Raw genomic sequence first — 25,467 nt, 5'->3', positions numbered from 1 at the left:
CCGTAAACTGTGAGATCATAACCTGAGCTGAAAACAAGAGTTGGATGCTTAGCTGTCTAAGGCACCCAGGCACCTTCCTTTGTCTACTTCTTAATTGAGTTATTTGTCTTTTTATTATTGAATTGAAAGAATTCTTTATATATTCTGGATATGAGCTCCTTAGCAGATATGTGATTTGCAAATAATATCCCCCACTCATGGGTGTCTTTTATTTATTTTTATTTAAAAAATTTTTTTTAATGTTTATTTATTTTTGAGAAAGAGAGAGAGAGAGAGAGAGAGGGAGAGAGAGAACAAACATGAGAGAATCCCAAGCAGGTTCTGCACTGTTAGTGCTGAGCCCAATGTGGGGCTGGAACTCACGCACTGTGAGATCATGACCTGAGCCAAAACCCAAGAGTCAGATACTTAACCGACTGAGCCACCCAGGTATCCCTCACTGTCATTATTTAGAAGTAAAATTGATTTAAAAAATATTACTCTGTATCCTGAAAACTTGCTTGACTTTATATATTAGCTTAAGAGTATTTTAGTGGAATCCTTTGGATTTTCTGTGTACAAGATTATACCATCTGCAACTAAGAGATAATTCTACTTCTTCCTTTCCAATCTGGATGTACTCTTAAGTTATAACCTTTTTCTTCCTTTTATTATTTTAGCATAAAATAATGTTCCCTAAAGGATAATGATATATTAGCTAACTCTTTACAGTACATGAATGGATATTTTTCACTTTGTCAGTACTTAAATACCATAACATATATTACTTTTATCTTAATGGATATTAGAAAAAAATGATTGCTCATAATTTTATGGTGTTGGCTCGTATGTTACTTTACCAGGATATTCTTCCCTAAACATTTTATTTAAAATAACAGATCTTCAGGGGACCTGGGTGACTCAGTCAGTTAAGCATCCAACTTCAGCTCAGGTCATGATCTCTTGGTTGGTGAGTTTGAGCTCTGCATTGGGCTCTGTGCTGACAGCTTAGAGCCTGGAGCCTGCTTTGGATTCTGTGTCTCCCTCTCTCTCTACCCCTCCCCTGCTCATGCTCTGTCTGTCTGTCTGTCTCTCTCTCTCTCAAAAATAAATAAACATTAAAAAAATTTTTTTTTAAATAACAGATATTCTTGGTGGGGGGCTGGGTGACTCAGTCGGTTGAGCATCCGACTCTTGATTTTGGGTCAGGTCATGATCTCACCATTTCTGAGTTGGAGCCCCCACATTGGGCTCTGCCACTAACAACGCGGATCCTGCTTAGAATTCTCTCTCTCCTTTCTCTCTGCCCGTCCCCTGCTCGCGCGCTCTCTCTCTCCCTCTCAAAATAAATAAACATTTTAAAAAAGTGAAATAAGATAAAATAAAATAACAGATCTTCTTTACTCTCATCTACCCTGCATCATTTTCTTCTTCGTACCACCTGTCATCACCATACGTATTATACACAAATGTACACTGATGTATCACACATATGTGACATGTGCAGGTTTATTGCCTGTTTCTCCCCACTGAGATATAAGCTCCCTGAGGGCAGAGACTTTGTTTCATTCTTTGCTGGATGGCAGTGCCTAGGACATGGGTGCTCAGTAAACATTTGTATTTGTTGAATGACTAAATGATTACTTGTATAGAACAAGGTTAAACATTTTGAGACAAGCAAGTCTGTTTCAGGTTGATTCAAGAAAAATGCTGAATAAATAGTTGTTCAGGAGGTATGCAAATAAGATGGAATTTGTAAAGGCTCTATGGCATGCTAGAAGTTTGGGACTTCTAAGAAACAAAAAGAGGTAGGATGGAGATGGAGTTTTGTCATTTTCTGTGAAGTGGTAAGTTATCTGTTAGCTCCTAGACTCATTCCCTAACTCAGATCAGGGGTCCCTTGAGGCTCCTCCTAAGCCATAACACTTGGAATTAAATATATGTGGGAAAGTGGTTCCTACCACCGCCACACAAACCCTCTTGGCAGTTTTGGAGGTCATCTGGAAATGTTTGAGGTGCTTTTGGCTGCCCATGGAAACTTGGCTTATAGGCCTTGTCTTCTTTGCAGGGCTCTGGGTTTTCAGAAAGCCGAAATGACCATGACTGCCAACAAGAATTCCAGCATCACCCACGGAGCTGGAGGCACTAAGGCCCCTCGGGGGACTCTGAGCAGGTGAGCAGGGGAGCACTGATGGGGGAATGGGGCTCATTGGAGGGTGGCATCAAGGGGCAGCCATATGGCTTTGGTCCAAAATGTAAATGATTATCATCATGACTCTGACGGTCAGCCAGGTGAATGATCCTGGCCCAGCTCATGCTGACACTGAAGCAAAAGCCATCTCTAATATATATGCCATTTTTCAGTTCTATAAGTGTTCATAGGGGAGAACAAACAGGGACCCTAAAACAGACTTTGATTTGTGCTGTTGGAGGAGCCTAGGGCTCCAGGAATGGAGCCAGCAAGAAGCAGCTGACGTTCTCCTGGCTGTATCCTTTTTCCTAAGATGGGGACAGCTTGGGGGCTGTGCCTGAGCTAGGCTACACTGTAGTGAGGGAAGTTGACCACATTGGGGTTAGGGGTGGAGAGGCAGTTACACATATTAGCACAAGTTCCAAGCAGAGAAGTCCAGATTCTACAAGAATATAGCCTGGGCTGTAAACAAAGCATCTTGGGAATTTTACTCAGCATAAGCTATAATCCACTTTCCTGGTTTTGTTTTCTTTTTAAAAGTGGGAATGTAGAACAATAGAAAAGCCACAGATTTTGAAATCATATACAATTGGCTTCAAGTCCAGCTCTGGATTTGAGATAGTGAGATCTCAGGACACTTTCTTATGCCCTCTAAAATCTTAGTTACTCATCTACGAAATAATAATAATAGTACTTATCTCACAGAGTTGCTGTGAGGATTAAATGACATAATATATGTCAGTGCTTAGTGTAGTGCCTGGCATAAAGCTTCTCAATAAATATTAGCTCCTTCCCTATGATGGGATAAAAGTTTCCAGAGCTGAAAGATAGATGTACTGTTCTCACCAGGGCTTCACAAGTTTTGGTTGAGGCTGGATGCTGATGTCCTCGAAGAACCTCTGGGCTCTTTTATTAAATCCATGTACCTTTTCTAGCCTCTTCTGCTGAATCTAAGGTGGATAAATTTGACTTTTGGGACCTCAACCAGTAGAATGGATAGCTGTGAGAAGGATGCTTAGCTTAGGCTGGGATAGGGCTAGTTCCTCTCTGCGTGTCTGGGCTGTGCAGTGCCAGGGTGAATCTGATGGGGTGTCTGTCCAGAGCTGGCGGAAGTTGTTTGGTTCATTCAGAACTGGAATCAAGATATGGTTGAAAGAATGGAACACTGCACATTGTCCCTAAAGGAGTGACTGGTGTGAACGAGGCAAGAGGAGTTTCCTGTACCACACATTCGAGGTTTGGTCCCAGTGGAAATGGCCTGGATGGACTGTGTCAACCAGACAGAGATTGGGAGATTCTGGAACTTAGGCACACAAATTGGATAGCCACTTTGTGGCAGCAAGACCAACAAGAACAGCCCCTACCTCCTGCCCTTGCACCTCCTCTAACCTAGGTAGAGTTTCTTGCATACTCGCGTCCCTGAACTGGGTGAGCCAGAGAATGGCAGGGACTGACAACTTCTTGGGTAAAACAGGTAGAAAACCTGAACTCTCCCAGGGCATGTTGGTGGCCACAGCAGAAGCAGATCTAGATATTAGAGTCTTTATCTCCCATTGTCTGCTTCTGGGGAACCTCTTTGCTGGGCTCTCACCGGTCTGGTGGCATGTGTTACTGAGACTGAGTTGGCAGATGGAGACTGGGAACTAAGATTCCCATTTTTTTTTTTTTAATATGAGACTGTAGCAGTAAAATAAGCATTATTTGTGATTGTATAGTTTTATTCTTAATTTTAAAGAAATAGTGTATTTAGGACCTGCATTAGAATTACCATACCAGCAGCCTTCAACTCCTTTAAATATTCATTTTTTTTCTTCCAATTTCTACTATGTGGGGGATGGAATGGGAGATGGAGGTTTTACAGCAAGTCACAAGGCAGAATCTGGGCCACTGACAGGTACCTGTTTCTGTTTGGAAAATACATACCTACATGTTTTAAATATTTTTAGAAATTGCTCTTCCTTGAACTTCCTAGCATGCTTGCCATCATAACATGATAGATGATGTTTGTAAATATCTGAGCGTCTGATGTGCCTAAAAAAAGAATTCTTCCAGCCTCCCCTCTAAGTGTTCACTTCCTTTCTTTCCTGTCATATTTCTGCTTCCCTTCCTCCCTCCTTTCCTGGGCTTTTAGCATGGAGTCACAGGCCTCTGTGGCTGGCTATATCCTCTCAGAGGCTACCACTTGGACTGTGGGTGCTATTTTGAAATTGTCATCTGGTGGTTTCTCTGGCTGTCTTCACCCCCAGCCATTTCTAGGGGGTGTTCTTTGGGCTGAGTAGGGCACTAAATCACCAGCTCATTTAGGAAGTCATTGTCAATGAACTCTGAGGGCTTTGCTCTCAGGTGCCAGGTTCTGTGGTAGACAATGGGGGACAAAGAAGAATGACCCATTCTCTTTCGTCAAGGCATTTACAACTTGGATTAATGACCTTGGCACCTGAATTTCTTAGTCTGACCTTTCAATAGATGTTTGGCAGTGACCCAAGGCCCTTTTTATCATTGCTAGCCCAGGGGTCTCAGTGGGAAAAGACTCCTTGGTGTGATGGGAACTTTGGTTGGGAAGTATGAGGGTACTAGGGCTTGGGAAAGCTAGGTGTTTGACTTCCTGACTGCTTTGGGGACCTCCACATCATCCACACGGAGGCAGAGGAATCCAGTGGTACTAGGAGGCATTTGTATCTCACTTTGGGGGTAGAAGGTACTCTGGGGCACGGAAAGGTGGGAAAGGTGGGATGGGACCCTGTGGAACTGTCAGGATAGGTATTTGCAAGTTTGTGCCCTTAATTTGAATGAGATTTCACTTGAGCCAATATGGGTTAAGGATCCTGGACTCCATTCTATTTGTGTGTGGGGGGGTGGGTGGGTGGGTGTTTTGCTTATTTATTTCCTTCCTTTTCTTCTGCAGCCCAGTGTTCATTGGCAGGATACACAGGAGGAAGAAATCTAAGCCTTTTCACTTGACCACCAACGTTTTGTTCTTTGCTATGTTTTGGTCTCTTGGAGCAGGTTTCCCTTTCTCTTTGTTGATGGGGCAGGAGAGGCACACTGTTTCACCCTTAGCTGCCAGATACACCCTCCCACAGGTTGTTCCCACTCTAGCTCGTATTCATTTCTGGGAGTGGGAGGTGGGAGTCTCAAAGGTCCCCTGGATCTCAGAGGCCAGGCTTCATGATGCTGGTGTTGATGACCTGGGGTGGGACTAGAAGCAGAGTGGTGACTTGCAAACAAGGAAGTGTTGTGTGTAAAGCGAATTCAGCCACCTGTGTGGGGTGAACTTTGTTTGCTACTTGTTGCCTTCCAGGAATTTCACTTGCGTTGTAAGGCCTGGCAGGCAGCAGGGGGTGTTCTCAGGAGACTTGTTATGCCTGCCGATTTCCTTAACAGCTTCTGCACTGTGAACCTCCAGCACCCGGTTGTTGCCACATGGAAATATGGGCAGTCGGTATTGTGTTTGGGAACCTTGCCTCTGGATGTAGGTGCAAGAAACCTGGGTGCCTATAAAAATGTAGACTTCTTGGGGGGTCAAGGACTTTGATTGACTTCTTTCCTTCTCCTTTGAGCTTGGAACAATGCCTGTTCTGTGGAAGATGATAACTATTTTTGGCCAGTTGATGAGATGTCTGGGCAGTGAGCCTGTTGGAGAATAGGCTGCTGTGCTGTTTGAATCTTTATGGTATCTTCCTAGTAGGTCTTACCAACTTTGGGCTCCCTTTCCATTCAGTCCAAAGACTTTTAGAAAAGCAGAACTGAAAATAACCTTAGAGCTCATTCAGTATTAACCCACTTGTTTTATAGATTGGGAAGCTGAGACATAGAAAAGAAGAGGTGCTCCCCCCAAATACAAAGCTAATGGGAGGATGAACTCAAGCCTAGCTCTCTTGATCCTTCTATTATTTTATTGTGCCACTACATTCACCTCCCTCTAAACATTCCTGGAATCTCCCTGCTCAAAAACTATTGTCAAGTAGGATATGGTCAAACTTGGCCTGGCTTGTAAGGCTTTCATAAAAAGCCCTGATATTTCTTTCTACTCTTACCCTTCACTATTGCCTAATGCAAAACTTGCATTTCTGCCAGTCTAGATGCAGATGTTCTTTCTTTCCCAGTGCTTTTCTTAACTACCCAGCTAAGAAGGATTTCTCCACTCTCTGTATTCACACTTAGAATCCTGAGTTTGGAGCCTCCAAATAGCACTAATCATATAGTAGCTCGTAGAGTGGATATTTGTGTGGGTCTTTTTCCCCCTACTCAATTAGAACTCTTTGGAGGCCCAACACATACTCTTTTGGAATGTTAAAGTTGGAGGGGTCTTGGGATTCATTTGGCTCAATTACTTGATGTTACATATGAGGAAGCTAAAACCTACATAGCTAATTGACAGTAGAACTGTAAATTCAACTTATATTTACAGGTTTCTGTGCAGAGGGAGACACTGATTTGTAGTGAAATCCAGAGAGGTCTTGAGATCCCACTGCTAAAGTGGACACAGATCTGGACCCAGTGCCTGGATTTCAGGAAGAGGGTAAGAGCTAGCAGATAGGGAAAGTCTCCTGAGAGTACTGGCTGTGGGTAAAAAAGCAGGCTACCTCTCAGGAGAACCTCTGGCCTTAGCCCCCCATTACTTGAGATGCTTCCTAGAATCCACCCATGATGTCATCAGTATTTGTCTGGTTATTTATTGCTACATAACAAACAACCCTAAACTTAGTGGCTGACAACATTAATAGTCATTTATTTTGCTCACAAATTGCAATTTGGGTAGGGCTCATTAGGAAAAGCCTGTCTCTTTTCCTTGCAGCATTGGTGACGCAGTGGCTGGAGGCTGGAATCATCTGAAGACTTGTTCACTTACATGTCTGACTGTTGATTCTGGTGGTCAGCTGGGATCTCAGCTGCAGAACACCTACGTGTGGCCTCTGTGTTTGGTTGCATGCTTTTACAGCATGATGTCTGGATTCCAAGAGTGAGCATCTCCAGAGAACAAGGCAGAAAATGCATGACATTTTAATGACCTAGCCTCAGAAGTTACATCGTGTTTTTTCTGTTTTATTCTGTTGATTAAGGAGATAACAAAGGTCTGCTGAAGTTCAAGGTAAAGAGCTCTGCACGGCAATTCCAACGTGGGTGTGTGTGTGAGGGTGTTCCTCCACACCACTAAGCAATTCTCTGACATCAGCTTGGTGCCCAACAGTTCAACTCAATTCTGAGACTATCTACCAGAGATACCATCAGATTCCACAGGTTAAGGGCTCGGTTTCATAAGAGGGCCCTTTCCTTCAGATGCTAATCTCAAGCCCAGGTTGTTACCTGTGCTCTGACCAACTGGCTAAAACATCAGAGGTTCCCACAACTCTCCTTGAGTTCATTAATTTACTAGAGTGGCTCACAGAACTCAAGAAATACATTTACTCATTAGATTACCAGTTTATTACAAAGGATATTAATAGATATGAATCAACAGCCAGATGAGGAGATACATAGGGCCAGGTCCCAAGCAAAGGATCTTCTGTCCTGGGGAGCCTGGGCCTGGCATAGTGGCATGTGGAAGCATTCTGATTCACCAGGCTGGAACCTCTCTAAACCCTTCCCTTTTGGGTTTTATGGAGGCTTCAGTTACACAGGCATGACTGAAGATGATCATGGGCCATTGGTGGTTGATTCACCCTCCAGCCCCCTCCTCTCCTTGGTGTTCAAGGGAGAACAGAAAGTTCCAGCCCTCTAATCTCAAGGTTGGTTTTCCTGGCAAACAGCCCTCAGGTTTAGGTGTAGTCCAAAAGTCACTTCATTAGCATAACAAAAGACACCGTCAACACTGTCATCACTTAGGCAATTCCAAGGGATTTAGGAGCTCTGTGCCAGAAATGGGACTAAGACCAATTACATATTTCTTACTGTAAATCACAGTATCACACAAGAGGAGGGAAACTAATTCCCACTTGATGAGAGGATTATCAACATCACGTTGCTAGAAGGGCATGTGAGATAGGGTAGGTTGTGGGCACTCTCTTTGGAAAATACAATCTGCCATGGTCTGCCCTCTGATCACAAAAATTCACATCCTTCCCAAATGTGAAATACACTCAGTCTCTCCCCTAAGATCCCAGGTCTCCTCCTTTTAATGGCATCAGCTTAAATTCTAGGATCTTGTCATGTAAGTCAGGTCCAGATATAGATGAAACTCTTTGGGTGCAGTCCCTTTCATTGGGTGCAGTTCCTTGAGTACTGTTCCTCTTGATGTGAAGACCTATAAACTAAAGAGAATTTATATCTGCCACCCAAAATACCCGGGTCGGACAGGCCTTGAGTAACCGCTGTAGATACTTCTTTTCAGAAAGGGGAACACTGGAGGCCACACAGCTGTTAGGGGTCCATTGTAATTCTTATATTCAGTGAGGGCACAAATTACCAATTCCTTGATTAGGTCTTGGTTTTACTGCCTTGGAGGCATTTACCTTGTCTCTGGCTCCATCCTCAGGGCTTTTGGTTATCCCGACTCTTATTTTTCCTTTTCCATAAAAAGTAGTCCATTCTTACAGGTGAGTAGTTTTCTCCAACTGCTTCATGTGCATAGTATTTCAAGAGTCCAGAGCCTTCCTTTCATTTTACTGTCTCTGTGCTTCTCAGTTCCAGCTGATGATATAGTTCCTTTAAAAACTTTGTGAGTTTCTTCCGAATCACTTTATAATCCACTGCAGTAGACAAAAGGCACATGTACAAATCACCTCACCATGAGTCCTTTCCCACTTTGGGTTCTCTGTGAGACTGCTTGGTTCTTAAGAGTCTTAGACGCTTTACTATTTACAGAGGATCTGCCAGGCCTACCCTTAAAATTGTTAGAAGGCCTTTTGTGTGTCTGTCTGTAAGATTTAATGAGACAATGCTTGAAAACATTTTTTAGGTCTTGACAAGGATCTTCCAGTCCCACTCCAGATATTTTTTTAAAGAGATTTATTGAAGGATAATTAAAGTATAATAAACTGAACAGTCTTAAGTATACAGTCTGATTAGTTTACACATTTATGCACATACACACATGCAGTAAAACTGCCCCCACAATCGGAAAGCCATTTCTTAATTAGGGACTTTTTTCTTGTTTGGAGAGACTGAGACTGAAACAAGTGTTATCTCCTAACACAGAAAGCCCTTTCCCATTTATATTTCCTTTTTTGGCTCATCTCTTCTCTCTCTTACTATATGCAGCTAGAAGTCAGATGGCGCCTTAGCACTCTACTTGGAAATACCTTAAGCGAGTTCATTAAATTAGGTATATTTTCTATTTTCCATGTCACCACTGGTGACAGGATTAGCAAACTTTCCAATGTTTTTTGAGGGTCCCCTTCCTCTAGCTTCTACTAACATTTTCCTTACTTTCCCTTAAGTCCCTCCTGATAGCCAGTCACTCAGTCCCAAAGTCACTGATTTAGGATTTTGTTTCAACAGCACTCTGTTTCTAGGTACCGAAATCTGTTCAGTTATCTACTGCTATATAACTATCCTGGAATTTTATGGTGTAAAACAACCATTTTATTATGCTCACAGAGTCTGTAGCTTAGGAATTCAGACAGCACTGCAGGGATGGCTGTTCCCTGCTCCATGATGTCTGGGTCCTTGGCTGGAAAGACTTCACGGTGTAGGGTAACTCATTGACTAGGGGCTGGTATTACCTAGAGGTGTCTTACCTTACGTGTCTGGGGGTTGATGTTGGCTATTTCTGGAACCTCAGTTGGGACTGTTAGAATACCTATATGTGCCCACTCTGTGAGGCCTGGGCTTCCTCACAGCATGGGAGACAGGAAGTAGAAGCTGCTGGTTTCTTGAGGCTTGGGCCTGAAAATTGACAGATTCATTTCAGTTGTATTCTATTGGTCAGGCAGTCACAGAGTCCAGATTCAAGAGGAGGGGTCATTTTTATAGGAGGCATGTCAGAGAATTGGGGGACCATATTTTAAAACCATTACAAGTATCTTTAATATGGTTTCCTGAAACTACATTTCTCTCCTTGTTGGCTTTGCATAGTACCTGGTTCTGTTTTGTAAAGCAGTTTCATTTTTACCGGGAGCTATTCCTGTAAGGCATAATTTTTACCTGCCTCAGGGAGGGCTTCTGTCTTGTAACTGCTCTGTACTACTTAGGGGACTTAGGGCCCCCCCCCAGAGAAGAGCTCACCAATCCTCTTTATGCTTCCCTAGAAACCAGCTGGAAGGCAGGCAGGTGTGACTTTGGTAGATTCTTAGATGTACTTTTGGAAGTGAAAAGGTGACTCCGGTTCTGCTCTGACCCTACCTACTGTTCTACCTACCCTGACAAGCTGTGATTGATCTCAAGAATCTCTAGAGATGGTGGCTCATATGAAGCCCCACTGGTGGATGAGGCTGTCCTGGGCCCTGTTGTGGGGGTCCAGCCATTTGAGATGAGGTTGCTTTGGGAACAGGAAGTCCAAGTTGTGAGAGTTTCCCTGTCCTTTGGCTTTTTATCAGGACCATCCCAGAGTGGGATCTCAGTGGGAGTTATTGAACTGAGCACCTGCTCTGGCCTGGGGAACAAACTTTGGGACTTGCTGACAGGATTCAGGCAGACTTCCTCCCCTTTCTCCTCCTGTGTGACTCAGAGTATGGCCTTGAGGGAATACGGTGTGAATGTCACCTCCAGAGTTGGGGCAGTCACTGCGTGGTGGTAGGATCCTGATGTCCACTGAGCCAACAAGGGCCCACCTTCATTGAACAGCCCGAGAATGGTGGATGGCCAACTTCTAGGCAGTTTCATTCAGAAGCAGGCTGGACACTTGTTTGGTAAAGACTAAGCATATTGGAAGCTGGGCTCTGTATAATCTTAATCTGTAAACAGCCTCACTTGATGTGATCTACAGCCCATCTTGGTACCTTGGGGCTGTTTCCTGGACCCATAGGAACCTTCCCCAACTGGCCCCAACTTGGTTTTCTTCCTGATACTGATACTCTCAGAAGCCCTGTCACCAGAACATGCTGAGTTCAGAAATCTCTTGTCATCAAGGACTAATTAAAGATAGCCTTCCCTCCCAAAGAGTCCTTGGGTACATTTGGCATCCCTCAGCATGAATGCTTGCTGCTATATTACTGGAGAATGGCTCAGATCACTAAGCGAAGGGTTAGGTTGTATTCTTATAAAATAATACCAGAGGAAAGGGCACATAGTTTGATAGTTTGCATTTTAACTCTCACTTTCTGTCTATGTACACACCCACACACACACTTTAAATTTTAAATTTTCTTCTTTAAATTTTTTTCTTTAAATTTCTTTTTTTTTTAATTTTTCTTTAAATTTCTCTTTCCATACCCTTAGTTCATACTCTTTGTTTCCTACTCACTTGTCTTATATATTTGTCTGTATGTGAGTATTTATGCTCCTCTGCTCCTTTGCATTCTCTCCCCTTTCTTCTCTCTTTCTCCTTTTATCTCTGTAAATGTTGGTTTTGGCCAGTCCCATGCTGCGGTGTTGGCATGCGCGCCTGTGCTGAGAGCAGATCTGGCTGCCTGCTGACAAGGCAGTGGTGTGAGTGTTGGTTTCACAGTGTCTGCCTTCCCAGGGGCAAACCTGGGATTTTAGAATAAAGAGCAAGAGATGATCAGAGCAGAGTCTTAGATGTCTTTTAGCTGTGTTGTATTTACTTTTATATTTCTTTTATATTCCTGGAGCCATTTATGGTGTTCAAGCACTTTTGAAAAGTACATCATTTTAACCACAAGCAAGTGTTTTTCCTGTTTTATGGATAAAGAATCTGAGGCACAGAGGATTTAGGTGACTTTTCCATGAGTACATCCAGGAAGTGATGGGACCAGGACCAGAGGAAACCCAGGTTTTTAGACTCTTAGTCTGTTATATGATTTTTGCCTTATGGGAGAGGGCTTTGGGAACTGTCACCTGCCCTCTGGGCTGCACTGAGTGCTTTGTGTAACTTTTTGTATTGTTCTTCAGGTCATATATCAACAAGAGGGGGAGGCAGGGAAGTCTGTGCCTGTCCTGGGCAGGCAAAAGGAGACCTAAGTTTTAACCATTTATTTTTTATTCATTCATTTAGTCGTTCAACATAAACATTAATTCCTGCTAAATTCTAGATGCAGTACAAAGAATGGGGGATACGAAGATTAATAAGACTCTGTTACCACCTTCAACTAGGTCCATTCATTGTCTAGTAAGGGAGGCAAGTGAGGAAATAATATAGTCCAATAACATGTTACAAGTACCATAACAGACATTTTTACAGGCTCAGTGGAGGCATCAAAACATAGCTGTCTCCACCTGGATGAAGGGGGTAGGATCAAGAGAGATTCCAGAGTGCAGCTACAGAGATATGTAAGTGACCAAGCCAGCATTCCAGGCAAAGGAAACAATGTGGGAAGCCTAGAAGCATGAAAAGCAAGGAGTTTGACGTGGGTAGGATACATGATTGCTTGTAAGAAAAGACTGTGAGATGACAAAAGAAAAAATAAATAGGGGAAAGGAGTTTGATGTGGGTAGGATACAGGATTGCATGTAAGAAAAAATAGTGAGATGACAGAGGAAAAATAAATAAGGACCAGATCATGAGAGGCCTTGACATCCATGTCAATGAATTTGCACTTCATTCTGTGGATAGTGGGGAGTGTCAAGCATGAGGAGTTTCCCTTACTAGAAAGATGTCAGAAGATAAGAGGATTGATGAGAACTGGGTTAAGGTTGAAGGCAGAGAGAGAGATTAAGAGATTGTTTCAATAGTCCCGGTGAAAGATCAGATCTGAAAGAAGTAGCAGCAGTGGGGATGATGAGGAAGGGGACATATCTGAGAGATGTGAAGGATGTAAAATTGGTAGGACTTAGTCATTATGTAGATCTGTGTGTTTGGGGAAGGAGCTGGGTACATATGGTTGAAGGAGCGGGAAACAAAGAACAAATCTGGATCTTTTCTCCCCTCTGTGGAATGAGTTGGAAAACACGAAAGCAGTAAAAGCCAATGGTGGAAGCATAAAGCAGCACAGGGATGAGACTACGTGAGAAGATACTCAGCCCAGGTGGATGAGAGTGAGAACAAAAGGGATTCTCCAGTCTAAGGGCAACCCTTCTAGATGGACATTGGATCCCCATCCCCTTTACTGCTTGCTTAAGGACATTGCTCCTGAATTTGCCTGCTTTCATCCTGCACCAACAGCTTTTCTCACCACAGTGAGTCTAGTCACCCTACGACATTATTACAGTATTGTTGATTGCATTCCCTATGCTGTACTCTTCATCTCTGTGACTTATTTATTTTATAGCTGGAAGGTTGTACCTCTTAATCCCTTTCACCTATTTTGCCCATCCCCCCACCTCCCTCCCTTTTGGCAATGATTAGTTTGTTTTCTGTGTTTAAGGATTTGTTTGTTTGTTTAGATTCCATATATAAGTGTAGTCATGTGGTTTTTGTCTTTTTCTATCTTATTTCATTTAGTATAATACCTTATAGTTCATCCCTGCTGTCATAAATGGCAAGATCTCATTCTTTTTTATGGTTTAGTAATACTCCACTGTGTATTGGTATATGTGTGTGTACATCTTCATTATCCAGTCATCTGTTGATAAACACTTAGGTTGCTTTTGTATCTTGGCTATTGTGAATAATGCTGCAATAAACATAGAAGTGCATACTTCTTTTTGAATTATTGCTTTCATTTTCTTTGGGTAAATACCCAGTAGTGGTATTACTACATCAGATGGCATTTCTATTTATTTTATTTTAGAGAGAGAGAGAGAAAGAGAGTGCACTAGCGGGGAAGGGGGGCAGAGAGAGAGAAAGAGAAGCCCAAGCAGGCTCCACACTGAATGCAGAGCCTGATGCAGGGCTTGATCCCATGACCCTGGGGTTATTACCCAAGCCAAAATCAAGAATCAGGCACTCAACCAACTGAGCTACCCATGCGCCCTTCTATTTTTATTTATTTATTTTTATTTTATTTTTTTTAATGTTTTATTTATTTTTGAGACAGAGACAGAGCATGATCGGGGGAGGGTCAGAGAGAGAGGGAGACACAGAATCTGAAGCAGGCTCCAGTCTCTGAGCTGTCAGCACGGAGCCCGACGCGGGGCTTGAACTCACGGACCGTGAGATCATGACCTGAGCTGAAGTCGGACACTTAACCGACTGAGCCACTCAGGCGCCCCTATTTTTGATCTCTTGAGGAACCTTGATACTGTTCTCCACAGTAGTTGTACCAATATACATTCCAACCAAAAGTATGCAAGGGTTCCCTTTTTCCATATGCTCGCCAGTGCTTATTATTTCTTGTCTTTGTGATACTGGCCACTTTGGGGGGGGCAAAGACTAATGGAAGCTGATTCTATTCTTGGGATTACAGAACTAGCTCCATTTGTAGGGAGTGCTCAGAGGAGATTCTCAGAAGAGTGCCAGAGCCCCTAGTAAAGAGAGTGAGATCCAAACATCAAGACCATGGAGATCCAAGACCAAGACCATCGAGACCAACAACTGCTCTATGGGGAAGTGGAGGAGAGGCACAGGGATGGAAGGTCCAGGGCAGTGGTTTTGCACTGGGATAGGGCAGGCCAATTATACACAAGGCTGGCCTTTCCCACCTGCATCATTTTACTGTTGCATTGTAGCAAACCACCCGAAAACGTAGTGGTTTAGAACAGTTTATTCTCACGTTTCTGTGCATTTACTGGGCAGTTCCTCCACTGGTTTCCTCTGGAGTCACTCATGTAGCCAAGTTCACTTGGATCCAAGATGACCTCACTCACGTGTTAGACTCACGTGTCAGGCTCACACTGAGGCAGGCTGTCGGCTGCAGGGACCTCAGTTGCGCTCCTCTTGTCCTCTAAAAGACTAGACTGGCTTCCTTACATGACATTCTCAGGGTAGCATTCTAGGTATATAAAGGGGGCTTCTGCAAGGCCTCTTGAGGCCTCAGGTTTGGAACTTCACTTAATTTCTACTCCATTCTTTTGGTCAAAGCATATCACAAGATCAACCTAGATTTAAGGGGCAGAAAAATAGAATCCACATTTTGATAGCATGAGCTGCAAAAGATTTATAGCCATTTTTAATTTACTTCCCTCCCCTTTCACCCCAGATGTTTAGAATCTAAGAACAAAGGTAAGCTCTTTGAAAAAGTTTGCCAAGCAATTGTTCTGAGTGCTGAGCCCCTCATTAATATTAGTTATTATCTGGCTAAGATTGATTGCTATGTGTTAGCCACTGAGCTCAACACTTGACATATGTTGTCTCTATTCCTTACAATAATCCCCAGAGATGTGTGCTTTTTTAACTTCCATTTTATAGATCAAGATACTAAGGTTTAAAGAGTTGAAGTCATTTGCTGGAAGTCATGTAACTTGGTAGTGGCTATGCTGAAATGTGAACCCTAAGGCTTTCTAATGTTCTTACCCTCTGTTGAGAACAACTGGCCTAGCATAACCATTAAGTGAAAAACTTAATACTAACGATAATTACAGTCATAGTGAGTTACAGTGTACGATATCAGCTCACATCCATAGTCTCATTTGCCCATTATGACAACCCAATGACGTTGTTGGATTGGTTTTGAGGGATTGAAACTGGAAGCTCAGAGTGAGCAGCTTTGCCCAAGGTCACATTCCTAAAAAGGTAGAATTAGAAACAGGGAGAGTTAAGTGAGAATGGCATGAAGGCAAGGGCTTATCTATATTGTTTACAAATTTATTCCTAGAACCCTGGAGTGAGTGATGAACCTGGAGATGCCTGGGCTCCAGGCCCCTTTTTTCATCCCAAGCTGATACAGCGCTTGGGGCCTGGCCTGTGTGTGAGACTGTGCAAGGAATACCTATAGCTCTGGCCACAGCTCAGCAATGATACAGAGACCAGGACCTTTAAAGGCAAGGGTCAGTCTCTTCTCTATTTGATGATTCATGCGAGGAGGGAAACTAAACTTTAGTTACAGCAGGGTAGGCATTTAGGCATTGAGAGAATTTCTTGCTTTGTGGAGATTTCTCCATGCTGGAACTACTACGGGAAGTTAGGGAGCCATTTGTTGTGAAATCATGCTGGAATCAGACCAGAGATCCTTACCCTATTTCTTTCCCACCTGTGGGAACTGTGCCACACACATCTACTCCCCATAAGTACAGTGGCTTCATGGCCTGATGACTTCTCATCTTGGGAGTTTGAGGAGACGCATCTCTAAGGGAGCATATCAAAATGTCTGGAGCAATGAGGCATAATCAAAAGGCTTCCTAAGAGATTCTGAGTCTCATTAGATGCCTGTCATCTCCCACTAGATTTTAAACTTCACAAGGACATGAATTTTTGTCTCTTTTGTTTATTCTTTTTTTTTTTTTTTTTAACGTTTTATTTATTTTTGAGACAGGGAGAGACAGAGCATGAACAGAGGAGGGTCAGAGAGAGGGAGACACAGAATCTGAAACAGGCTCCAGGCTCTGAGCTGTCAGCACAGAGCCCGACACGGTGCTCGAACTCATGGACCGCGAGATCATGACCTGAGCCGAAGTCGGCCGCTTAACCGACTGAGCCACCCAGGCGCCCCTTTTGTTTATTCTTATATCTAGCACCTAGAGCAGAGCCTGGTCCATAGTAGATGCTCACTAAGTATTTGTTGAATGAAAAAACACAAATTAAAGTTGTTTTCTATTCAAGGCATCTTCTCCCACCTCCAATTGAGAATAGCTGAAACAGAATCCTTTGTGTAGTCCAGACTTTACTGGCTTACAGGGCTGGACTGATGGCCTTCTGTATCCATGGTTCTGTGAAATAAATGAGGGACTTCAGGCCTCCCTCGATTGTGAGTAGGTTGGGATCTCCCCAGGCTCAAGCTTGGCACATTGCCCTGCTGCTGCCTACTCTAGGGAGCGCTGAGGCTTATTCTTTTCACACGTCCTTACTGAGCAGAGTCTCTTTGGTCATTGGCTTGGCTGGGCACTGAATTTCTCTCATCTGTGCCCATGTACACGTGGGATGGCTCTTGTTTGACTTGCCCTTTTAAAAACAACTTAAGCATGTTGAGGTTTCCTGTTGATCGGGGGCAGCCAGAGGCTATGACCCAACAGGGAATTGTCGGCCAATCCCTGACTCACCCAAGCTACGGTTTTCTGTGTGTGAGCAAGCAGTGACAGCAGGCTGGCTTGAGGGCAGCTGGCTGCCTTCCTGTGGATGGCATGGGACTCTGGAGCCTATGAGGCTACTGCCCGGCTTTAAGGCCCATGGTGTTAGGGTCAGGTAGGCCTTTGTAGTATGTGGTGTTGGCAAAAACCCTGCTGTCTTTGAACTAAAATTGTTTGAGAAGAAGGCTGGAAGTTGACAGTGAACTGAAAAGATAGTCCTCTCGTGGTTCTTGTCAATAAGCTCACCTTTACCTTTTTGTTTCTTTATTTGTCCTTCATTCACTGAGCACCTTACAGATACTGAGGATGTGTCCTTCCACCTGGAAGAAATCGTGGTCTAGTAGGGGAGAGGTCTAGAGGTCTTGAGGGGAAGAGGTCCCTGATCCTTATAAATGCACTGTTTGAGACAGGGCTGTGCCCAGTGCTGTGATGGTTCCTGCCGAGTTATGTCCTGGAGCCTAGGCAGTTGACAAAGATGGCAGAGGCCACTGCTTCGTCTTCAGAGGGGGCCACATCATATACCGTAAATTCCTGTCCTGGCTTCCCTCCTCACTAGCTGAGGGGCCTTGGATGAGATATTTAGCCTTTCTGGGCTTCAGTGTTTTTCATTTGTAAAATGAAGATAATAATAAACAATAATTATTATATAGAGTTTTTGTGAAGACTAAATGAGTTAACAGTATGTATTATTTAGAACTATTCCTCATATCTGATAAGATCTATGTGTGGATTTAGAGCTAGAAGTGGCCAGTGCTTGTTTGAAGGGATGCCACCGCTGGAAGGTAGAGCTGCCTGAGGAGCTGGCCTCCTTTCCCCATGGGCGTCCTCACTGACAGGGCCAAGAGGACTCTTTCTTGAGGGACCCTTCTGATCCTTTTGAGACCTTCAGAGATCTGAATTCTGGTCAGGACTCAAGCTGAGCTGCATATGTTGTGGTGGTAACAGAAGTCTCAGGGGAGACAGGGCTTTGTTAAAGAGACAGATCAAAGCACTTGGGTGTATATTTGGGGCACTGCAGGAAGTAGTGTGCTGGAGATGCTTTCTAGCAGCTCCTGAGAACTGATCACTAGCATTTCTTCCCAATGTCACATTCAGTGAGGTCATGTTGGTAGCTTAAAATCAGCCACAATAGGAATATTTATACCATGGAAGTTGGCAAACATTACAGATCTGTGCTTTGTCTTTCAGAGGGCCGATGGCTAAATATTTTGCAGACACCACTGGCCTTACTGTGCTCTAGTTGGCAGATGTAGATTCTGGGGATCCTCTCACCTGACACAGAGCTGGCTTCTGCTCCAGATGGTACTCAGGGTCTCTGGGCTTGAACTGGGCAGAGAGACCCATTGAGTTTGGCCTGCTGTGGATAAGGAGCTGTTCCTTTCCTTGAGGATGGCTTTGGGGGTGTATTACTTGAATAGAGTACTTTGAGCTTGCACGTCCTGTAGGAAAGAGTTACTTAGCTCTCTACAAATGTAACACCATACCTCTGGTTGTCGGGCCACTCACTGCCATTTTCTCTTCTTTTCCTTTTGTTTTTGTTTTTGTTTTTGTTGGTTTTAGGTCTCAGTCAGTCTCTCCACCTCCAGTTCTCTCCCCACCAAGGAGTCCCATCTACCCATTCAGTGATAGTGAAACGTCAGCCTGCAGGTACCCAAGCCGCTCCAGCTCCCGGCTGCTCCTCAAGGACTGGCACCCCCGTGATCTTTCACCCCCAAATCTTCAAGCTCACTCCCCAGACACTTCACCACCTATCTGTCCTCTCAAGGCCACCAACTTCAGTTATTTGGACAGAAGCCCTTCAGTGTGCAAGAGAGAGGACCAGAAGGAGAATGTCCAAGGGGCAGCCCAGGATGTAGAGGGAGTAGCTGCTTGCCTCCCCCTTGCCCAGAGCACCCCATCCCTGGGGCCGGGAACCGGCTCACGGAGCTCCTTTCTGAACCGCACTGGCAACCGTGCCCATAGCCTGGGCATCCGGGAGAAGATCTCAGCATGGGAGGGTCGCCGAGAGGCTTCGCCCAGGATGAGCATGTGTGGGGAGAAGCGGGAGGGCTCTGGGGGCGAGTGGGCGGTCAGTGAAGGCTGTCCCAGCGTGGCGCCATCCCCCTGCAGCTCAGAAAAAACCTTTGATTTCAAGGGCCTCCGGAGGATGAGCAGGACCTTCTCAGAGTGTTCCTACCCTGAGACTGAGGAGGAGGGAGAGGCGCTCCCTGTCCGGGACTCTTTCTACCGGCTAGAGAGACGGGCAGGCCGGAGTGAGCCCAGTGCCTTCCTCAGGGGGCATGGCAGTAGGAAAGAGAGCTCAGCAGTGCTGAGTCGGATCCAGAAAATTGAACAGGCCCTGAAGGAGCAGCCAGGCCGGGGACTCCCCCAGCTCCCCAGCAGCTGCTACAGTGTAGACCGAGGGAAAAGGAAGACTGGGACCTTGGAAACCTTGGAGGAACTGACAGGGAGCACGAGTGTGAGCACTGGCAACCGGGCAGGAGGAGTGGCTGGAGTTGGGGTGGAGGCAGGCCCACCCCTGGAGAGAGAAGGCAGTGGCTCCACTAAGCCAGGGACCCCGGGAAATAGCCTGAGCTCCCAGCTGCTGCCATCAAAGAGCTCCCTTGATCCCGCTGTGAACCCTGTTCCCAAACCCAAGCGCACCTTTGAATATGAGGCTGACAAGAATCCCAAGAGTAAGCCAAGCAATGGTCTACCTCCTTCGCCCACACCTGCTGCTCCACCCCCCCTGCCCTCCACCCCAGCCCCTCCAGTCACCCGGAGACCCAAGAAGGACACGCGTGGTCACCGCAAGTCCCAGAGCAGGTAACGAATGTTCCTCCAGTGTCTTCACAGCCGGGTACTGTGGCTTTCTTTTCGATGGAAGATGCGAAAGCAGACTGTAGTTGTGGGTCACAGTCAGAAGTGCTTCATGGATCCTGAAGCAGTGAGTAATTGTCAGGTGGTGACATGAATTAGGTGAAAAAGAAATTGTTCTGCTCTTGCAGGATAAGGATACATAAACGTGAGTGGGAGGATGAAAATGCTTCTTCCAAATGCTGTCTACTGAAGGTGTGGGCTGGATTTGGCCTTGGGGGGAGAGTTGGGCTACGTCTTGAGCCCTGTTGGAACTGCTTTGGTCCTTGTGGGAAAGGTAGGACCACCTTACTTTTAGATAGAATGGGCAGTCCTTTGAGGAACGTAGGATCTTAGTCTCATGACTACCTGAAATGCCAGCATTAGAAACTTATTTCCTTGAGGGAATCATTATCTGAATACTGCATGTTGCCATTAACATAGTAGCATCAATACATTTAAGATGATTTTCTCTCTCCTGAGGGCTGCCTGGCCATTTAGGGATCCTGGGCCTTTAGGAAGAGGAGATCCTTGGATCGTGAAAGGGGAGACTGATGGAAAAAGGTGTCAAAGAATATTTTACTGGTTTTTTGGCCACGTTCAAGAATGGCCTGTCCTGACACTGTCATTAGCTTCCTGCTCAGTCTCAGCATTCTTGACCCTGGACTACCTGGGCTGTCTCCACAGTTATAGTGACTGACTGGGCACTGGAGCTGCTAGGGTTGTGAAAGTTGACAGACACCTTATTCTCTGAATTGGGGTAGGCGGGAGCCCGCCTCCTTAGAAAGGCCTGTCTGCTTCTCCCTCACTGCCTTTCTCTTCTAACCCAAAGTCAGATGGCATTTGGGCTTATTTTACTTCTCGGGGTTCTTCAGTCGGGCCTAATACTTCAGGCTACACCCAGCATATCATTCAGGGATACCATCATATAGATAACTGCTCAGCCATGAGAGGAAGACATCAGAAAGTTTCAGGTGCATGGGCCAGAAGAGCCCTGGGCTAAGGGTAATCCTATGTTTTGGCTTACCCCAACATGCTTACTGGCTCTCAAGACTTTAACAGCCTGCCAGGAGTGTTTGCTTTGTTCTGATTTATCCATTTCTATAAATACCCATCTAGAGCCTGCCATGCACTAAACCTTGTACTGGATAAGGGGACACAGGGTCAAATAAGATACGGTTCTTCTATTCTTCCATTCTTGATGTGGTACAGGAGGTATATGACAGATAAATCCTAGATGCTCTATGTGACACGATCCATGTCAGTGTAGGATGCTACAGAGACCCAGAGGAAGAGGCAGCTAAATTAGACAGGGGAGTGCGGGAAGCCTCCTTATAGAGGGAGTTGTTGAGCTAAATTTAGAAGAACAAAAAAGCAGTTAGCTAGGTGGAAAAGGGGATGTGGGAGAGTATATCAGCCCGAAGGTTTAACACATACTCGTGTACATGTTACATTTATATATAATATATACACACACATATACCATATATGGTGGAGTCACTTCACATAATAATTAACATAGCAAATTAAAAAATCTGTGCTCTTGGAAAAAAAGAGAGACCATTCAAAAAGTATAAGTTCTTTTATTTGCCTATTCATACAGTGGCATATTCCCTGGAGGAGCATGAGATGGTAAGTTTGTTTCGGTTGTGTCAGGCATGATTCTTATATTTAACAATTTTTTATTTAAAAAATACCAACCAAGTATTTCTTTTGGTATTCAACCAAAAAAAAAAAAAAAAAAAAAAAAAAAGAAAGAAATCTGTTAAAAATAAATCTGTGGAGAAACTGACTATATTAGTCTTAATTAAAGACAGTGTGTGTTGGTCTTCAATGTGGTATCTTCCTGAGGGATTTTCAAGGGTAATTTGGCTGAACATGATTTGTATATCTGTATATTTGAGAACTATCTGCAAAAGATGTTGACCTCACAGTATATATGTTAATGAAAGCTTGATCTCAGACCGCCAGTATCTGTGAGCCAACATTCAGGAACCACTGCACTTAATCATTGGATATTTAACTGGGTCAGAAGTCTAGGTCAGAGACAGACTTGGGAGCCATCATAGTAGGAATGGTAGATATAGCAATGGCCATCAGTATTTGGCTCCCGGAGAGCACAGAGTGAGAGAAAGAATCCTGAAGACAGAACTCTGAGAGACTCTGGCATTTAAAAGGCAAGTGGAAAAGGTATATCCCTCACATGAACCTGAAAACTAATTGCCAAAGAAGCTGTTGACTGTGTCATGGAGGTGAAGGGAGGAGGGTGCCGGTGTAGAGTGTTCAGCTGTGTCAAGTGCTACAGGATAGCTAGGCAAGCTGAGAACAGAATGTGGCTTTTAGGACACCTTTAGTCCTTGACTTGCACCCCAAGACTCTGAGAAGTTGTTCATTAAACAAGAGAGAAAGGCTGAAATATCTAATGGTAACCAAAAGAAGAGGGAGGTGTTAATGGATGGGAGGAGGTCTTCAGTCAGTATCTTTCCTTTCTCCCCCCTCCCCAGGAGTCTGCTGGGACCTGCCTTGGAGAGGGAGAGGATGCACCTGGGTCAAGTCTTAGATAACGGAGGAGAGGAGTAGAGAGTACTGTGGGCTCAAGCTGTCTGAGGAGCTAACAAGCCGTGGTTTTGAAATTCTGTAGTAGAGGGGATGGCTATTTGCAGTATGGAAAGGAGCAGCTGACTAGCTCAAGGGAAGCTGGGTCTTGGAAGTAGCTTCTGGCTGCAAATTGCCCTCCTTGGTCCACCTCAGAAATGGTATGATTTGTTTGGAGATCTCAGCCCTTCCTCTTCTAACGATGCACCTATCACCACCTGATTCCCTGACCCCCAAACAGCCCTGGGCATCACCCATCCACTGTTGAGCCCTTACTACCTGTTCAGAGCAGGAGCGCTTGCTAGGATGCGGGCATAATGGAGGCTCCAGAGGCTGAACAGGCACTCCATTCTGTGGTACTGGCAGATACTTCGCAAGGATGATAGGCTCCGGGGCTTGGAGGCCCAGGTCAAAAGCTCAGACCCTGGAGTCAGACAGCCTCGGTGAGTCCGGCCACTTGTCACTTCATCTCCCTGAGCCTCCATCTCCTCATTCATAAAATGGCACAATAGCTAGTAGCAGCATTGTGAAGATTAATGAGGTCCATGAGCAAGGTGTTTGACATAGCATCTGATACATCGCACCCTTTTTAGCTGTGGGATTTGTTACTGGTATGATTAGCAGGCACCGAGGCTGGGGTCTCTCAGACCATTTATCTTCTCATTTGAATGGTAAGTTTGGATCCACCTTGATACATTGCTTGGTAGCTGGTTTGTGAGGAGGACCTCTGGTCTTTGCTGTTGCCCATGGCCATTCCCCCAGTGAGGCGGTTGGAATCTAGTTCTGCTGAAATGACCCATGCTCTTGTTATCCACAGAAAATCCTTTGAGTTTGAGGATGCATCCAGTCTCCAGTCCCTGTACCCCTCTTCTCCCACTGAGAATGGTACTGAGAGCCAACCCAAGTTTGGATCCAAAAGCACTTTAGAAGAAAATGCCTATGAAGATATTGTGGGTAAGCTGTGGTAGAGGTGGTGGGCTGGCTTATCTCTGGGGGCTGCAGAACAGGAACAGGAGGGACACTCCCAGGTTCCACTTCATTCACTGGGGGCAGACATGGCCCAGCTTCTGGAACTTCTCAAGAAAATGGGCATCAGGGGAAGCATCTTGGAAAAGACTGAGCAGCTAAGATATTAAAGCCTGACCTTGAACGAACTGAAACTGAAAGGGCTTCTGGGACCACAGTAAGGGGAAAACCATATCATTCCTTTTATTTTCAGAAGGCTTCCTTAGCTGTGTGTCCTTCCTTAGCTGTGTAATCTTAGGCAAATCACGTTTCTGAGGCCTGTTTCCTCTTATAAAGTGATAATGATGATACGTTAATAACAACAACAATAATAATAATAATAATAATACCTCAAAGGATTATTGTTAGGATTCAATGAGATAAAATGTATATCAGAGTACCTAGCACAGTGCCTGGTCCTTAATATATATCTCTTCTACTTTCTCTTAAAGTAAATGGTATCAAGAAAGCATCTGGGATTTTATTCTGCTTGCATACTAACAAGTTTAGCCTTCCCTGGCTTCACAGATGCTGGCCGAAGACACAAGACTCTTGGATCACAGTCAAAGGATTTATTACTCATGGCACAGCAGGCAGCACATGGGTCCCCTTGCTCCCAGGTCCCCTGAGGCAGTGTGGAGGAGGTCCAGGTTGAAACTGCACTTACATGTGGGTCTGTGTACCAGGAGGAACTTCAGGCTGAAGGAACCCCAGTCTTTCCAGGGGGTGGCTAGCAAACATGCCCAACCTTTGCCCCACAAGGAGGTCTTGTTTTTATTATTCTGGCCAGGAAACAAACCGCCTCTTCCCTGGAGGAAGGCACTATCTCTACCTTCTGAGGTTGTTTGCTATACATCTTTGAAAAGACAGTCTGGATAGGTCCTTCCCCTTGCTCAAAAGTCAGAAATGTAAAATACCATGGAGAATTGTCCTTCAACAACTGGGAGGACTTGGTGTTGGCAAACTTGTGTTCCAGGGTCAACAAAAAACCGGTAGTCTAGGCTGCGTTGGGTTTATTTTGGGCTTTCATTTGAATCCTGGTCTCATTCTCTTTAGTGGGGCTTCAGTTTTGTTGGAGTAAAGTGTGTGTGAGTGTCACTCAAGAGAAGCAGTGTGCTTGTGCACTTGACCCCTCCTCTCTCATCTCTGGCTCTGTCTCATCTCTGTGTTAGGCCTTGAGGCTGGAGACCCTTGCAAGTTCGTAGTTAACATATTAGAGAGAAAAACGGCCCTAATGGAGAACCCTCCAGATTCTCCTAAGACTAGAGAATCTTGGGAAGAGGGGGTCGTCTATTCCCTCATTTGATCTTTGCCACCAGTTTCATAGTTTTCTCCTGATAACTTGCTGGGCCAGCATTTCTGGGGAAATAGCAGCAGTGCTTGGATCCACATAGGCACTGCTTCCCCAGGAGCAGAATGTATAGTATATAGCCATCCAAAATTAGGTCATAACAGGAATACTGTGGGATTGAGGTCCCTAGAATAGCAAAAGGGTTTAGGGAGGGAGGCCTTTTCTCTTAACCCTGGGAAAAAGCATTGTACATATAGTCACCCAGAGTTGAGGTCAAGACCTGTGGGGATCAGCTCCATATCCCCATCTTCCTCCCCACTCCAGTTTCAGGATACATTTCTGTTTCCTCTAGTTTAGAAGAAACCAGAATGTGTTATTGCTGCCCAGGGCCCTCCAGAGCACCCAGTGTGGCTGCTGCAGTGGGCCAAGGAGGCTATGGTTCTTAACTCCCTTCCCCCAGTAGACCAGGCAC

The 25,467-nt window shown here is 44.8% G+C and overlaps 1 protein-coding gene across 6 annotated transcripts in view; it reads left to right on the top strand.

Moving 5' to 3' along the window:
• DENND2B (DENN domain containing 2B) overlaps positions 1 to 25,467 on the top strand; it is a 178,809-nt gene that overhangs the window by 125,599 nt on the left and 27,743 nt on the right. For all 6 annotated transcript variants that reach the window (XM_042904027.1, XM_042904024.1, XM_042904023.1 and 3 more), the window contains 3 exons: positions 2,048 to 2,152; positions 18,830 to 20,074; positions 23,517 to 23,653. In XM_042904027.1, the coding sequence (XP_042759961.1) occupies positions 2,073 to 2,152; positions 18,830 to 20,074; positions 23,517 to 23,653 (1,462 nt within the window). In that variant the 5' untranslated portion in view covers positions 2,048 to 2,072. The remainder of the gene's footprint in view (positions 1 to 2,047; positions 2,153 to 18,829; positions 20,075 to 23,516; positions 23,654 to 25,467) is intronic.

This window comes from Panthera leo, chromosome D1 (assembly GCF_018350215.1).
Source record: "Panthera leo isolate Ple1 chromosome D1, P.leo_Ple1_pat1.1, whole genome shotgun sequence".
Taxonomy (NCBI): Eukaryota; Metazoa; Chordata; class Mammalia; order Carnivora; family Felidae; genus Panthera; species Panthera leo.
This window is presented reverse-complemented; position numbering and strand designations above follow the sequence as displayed.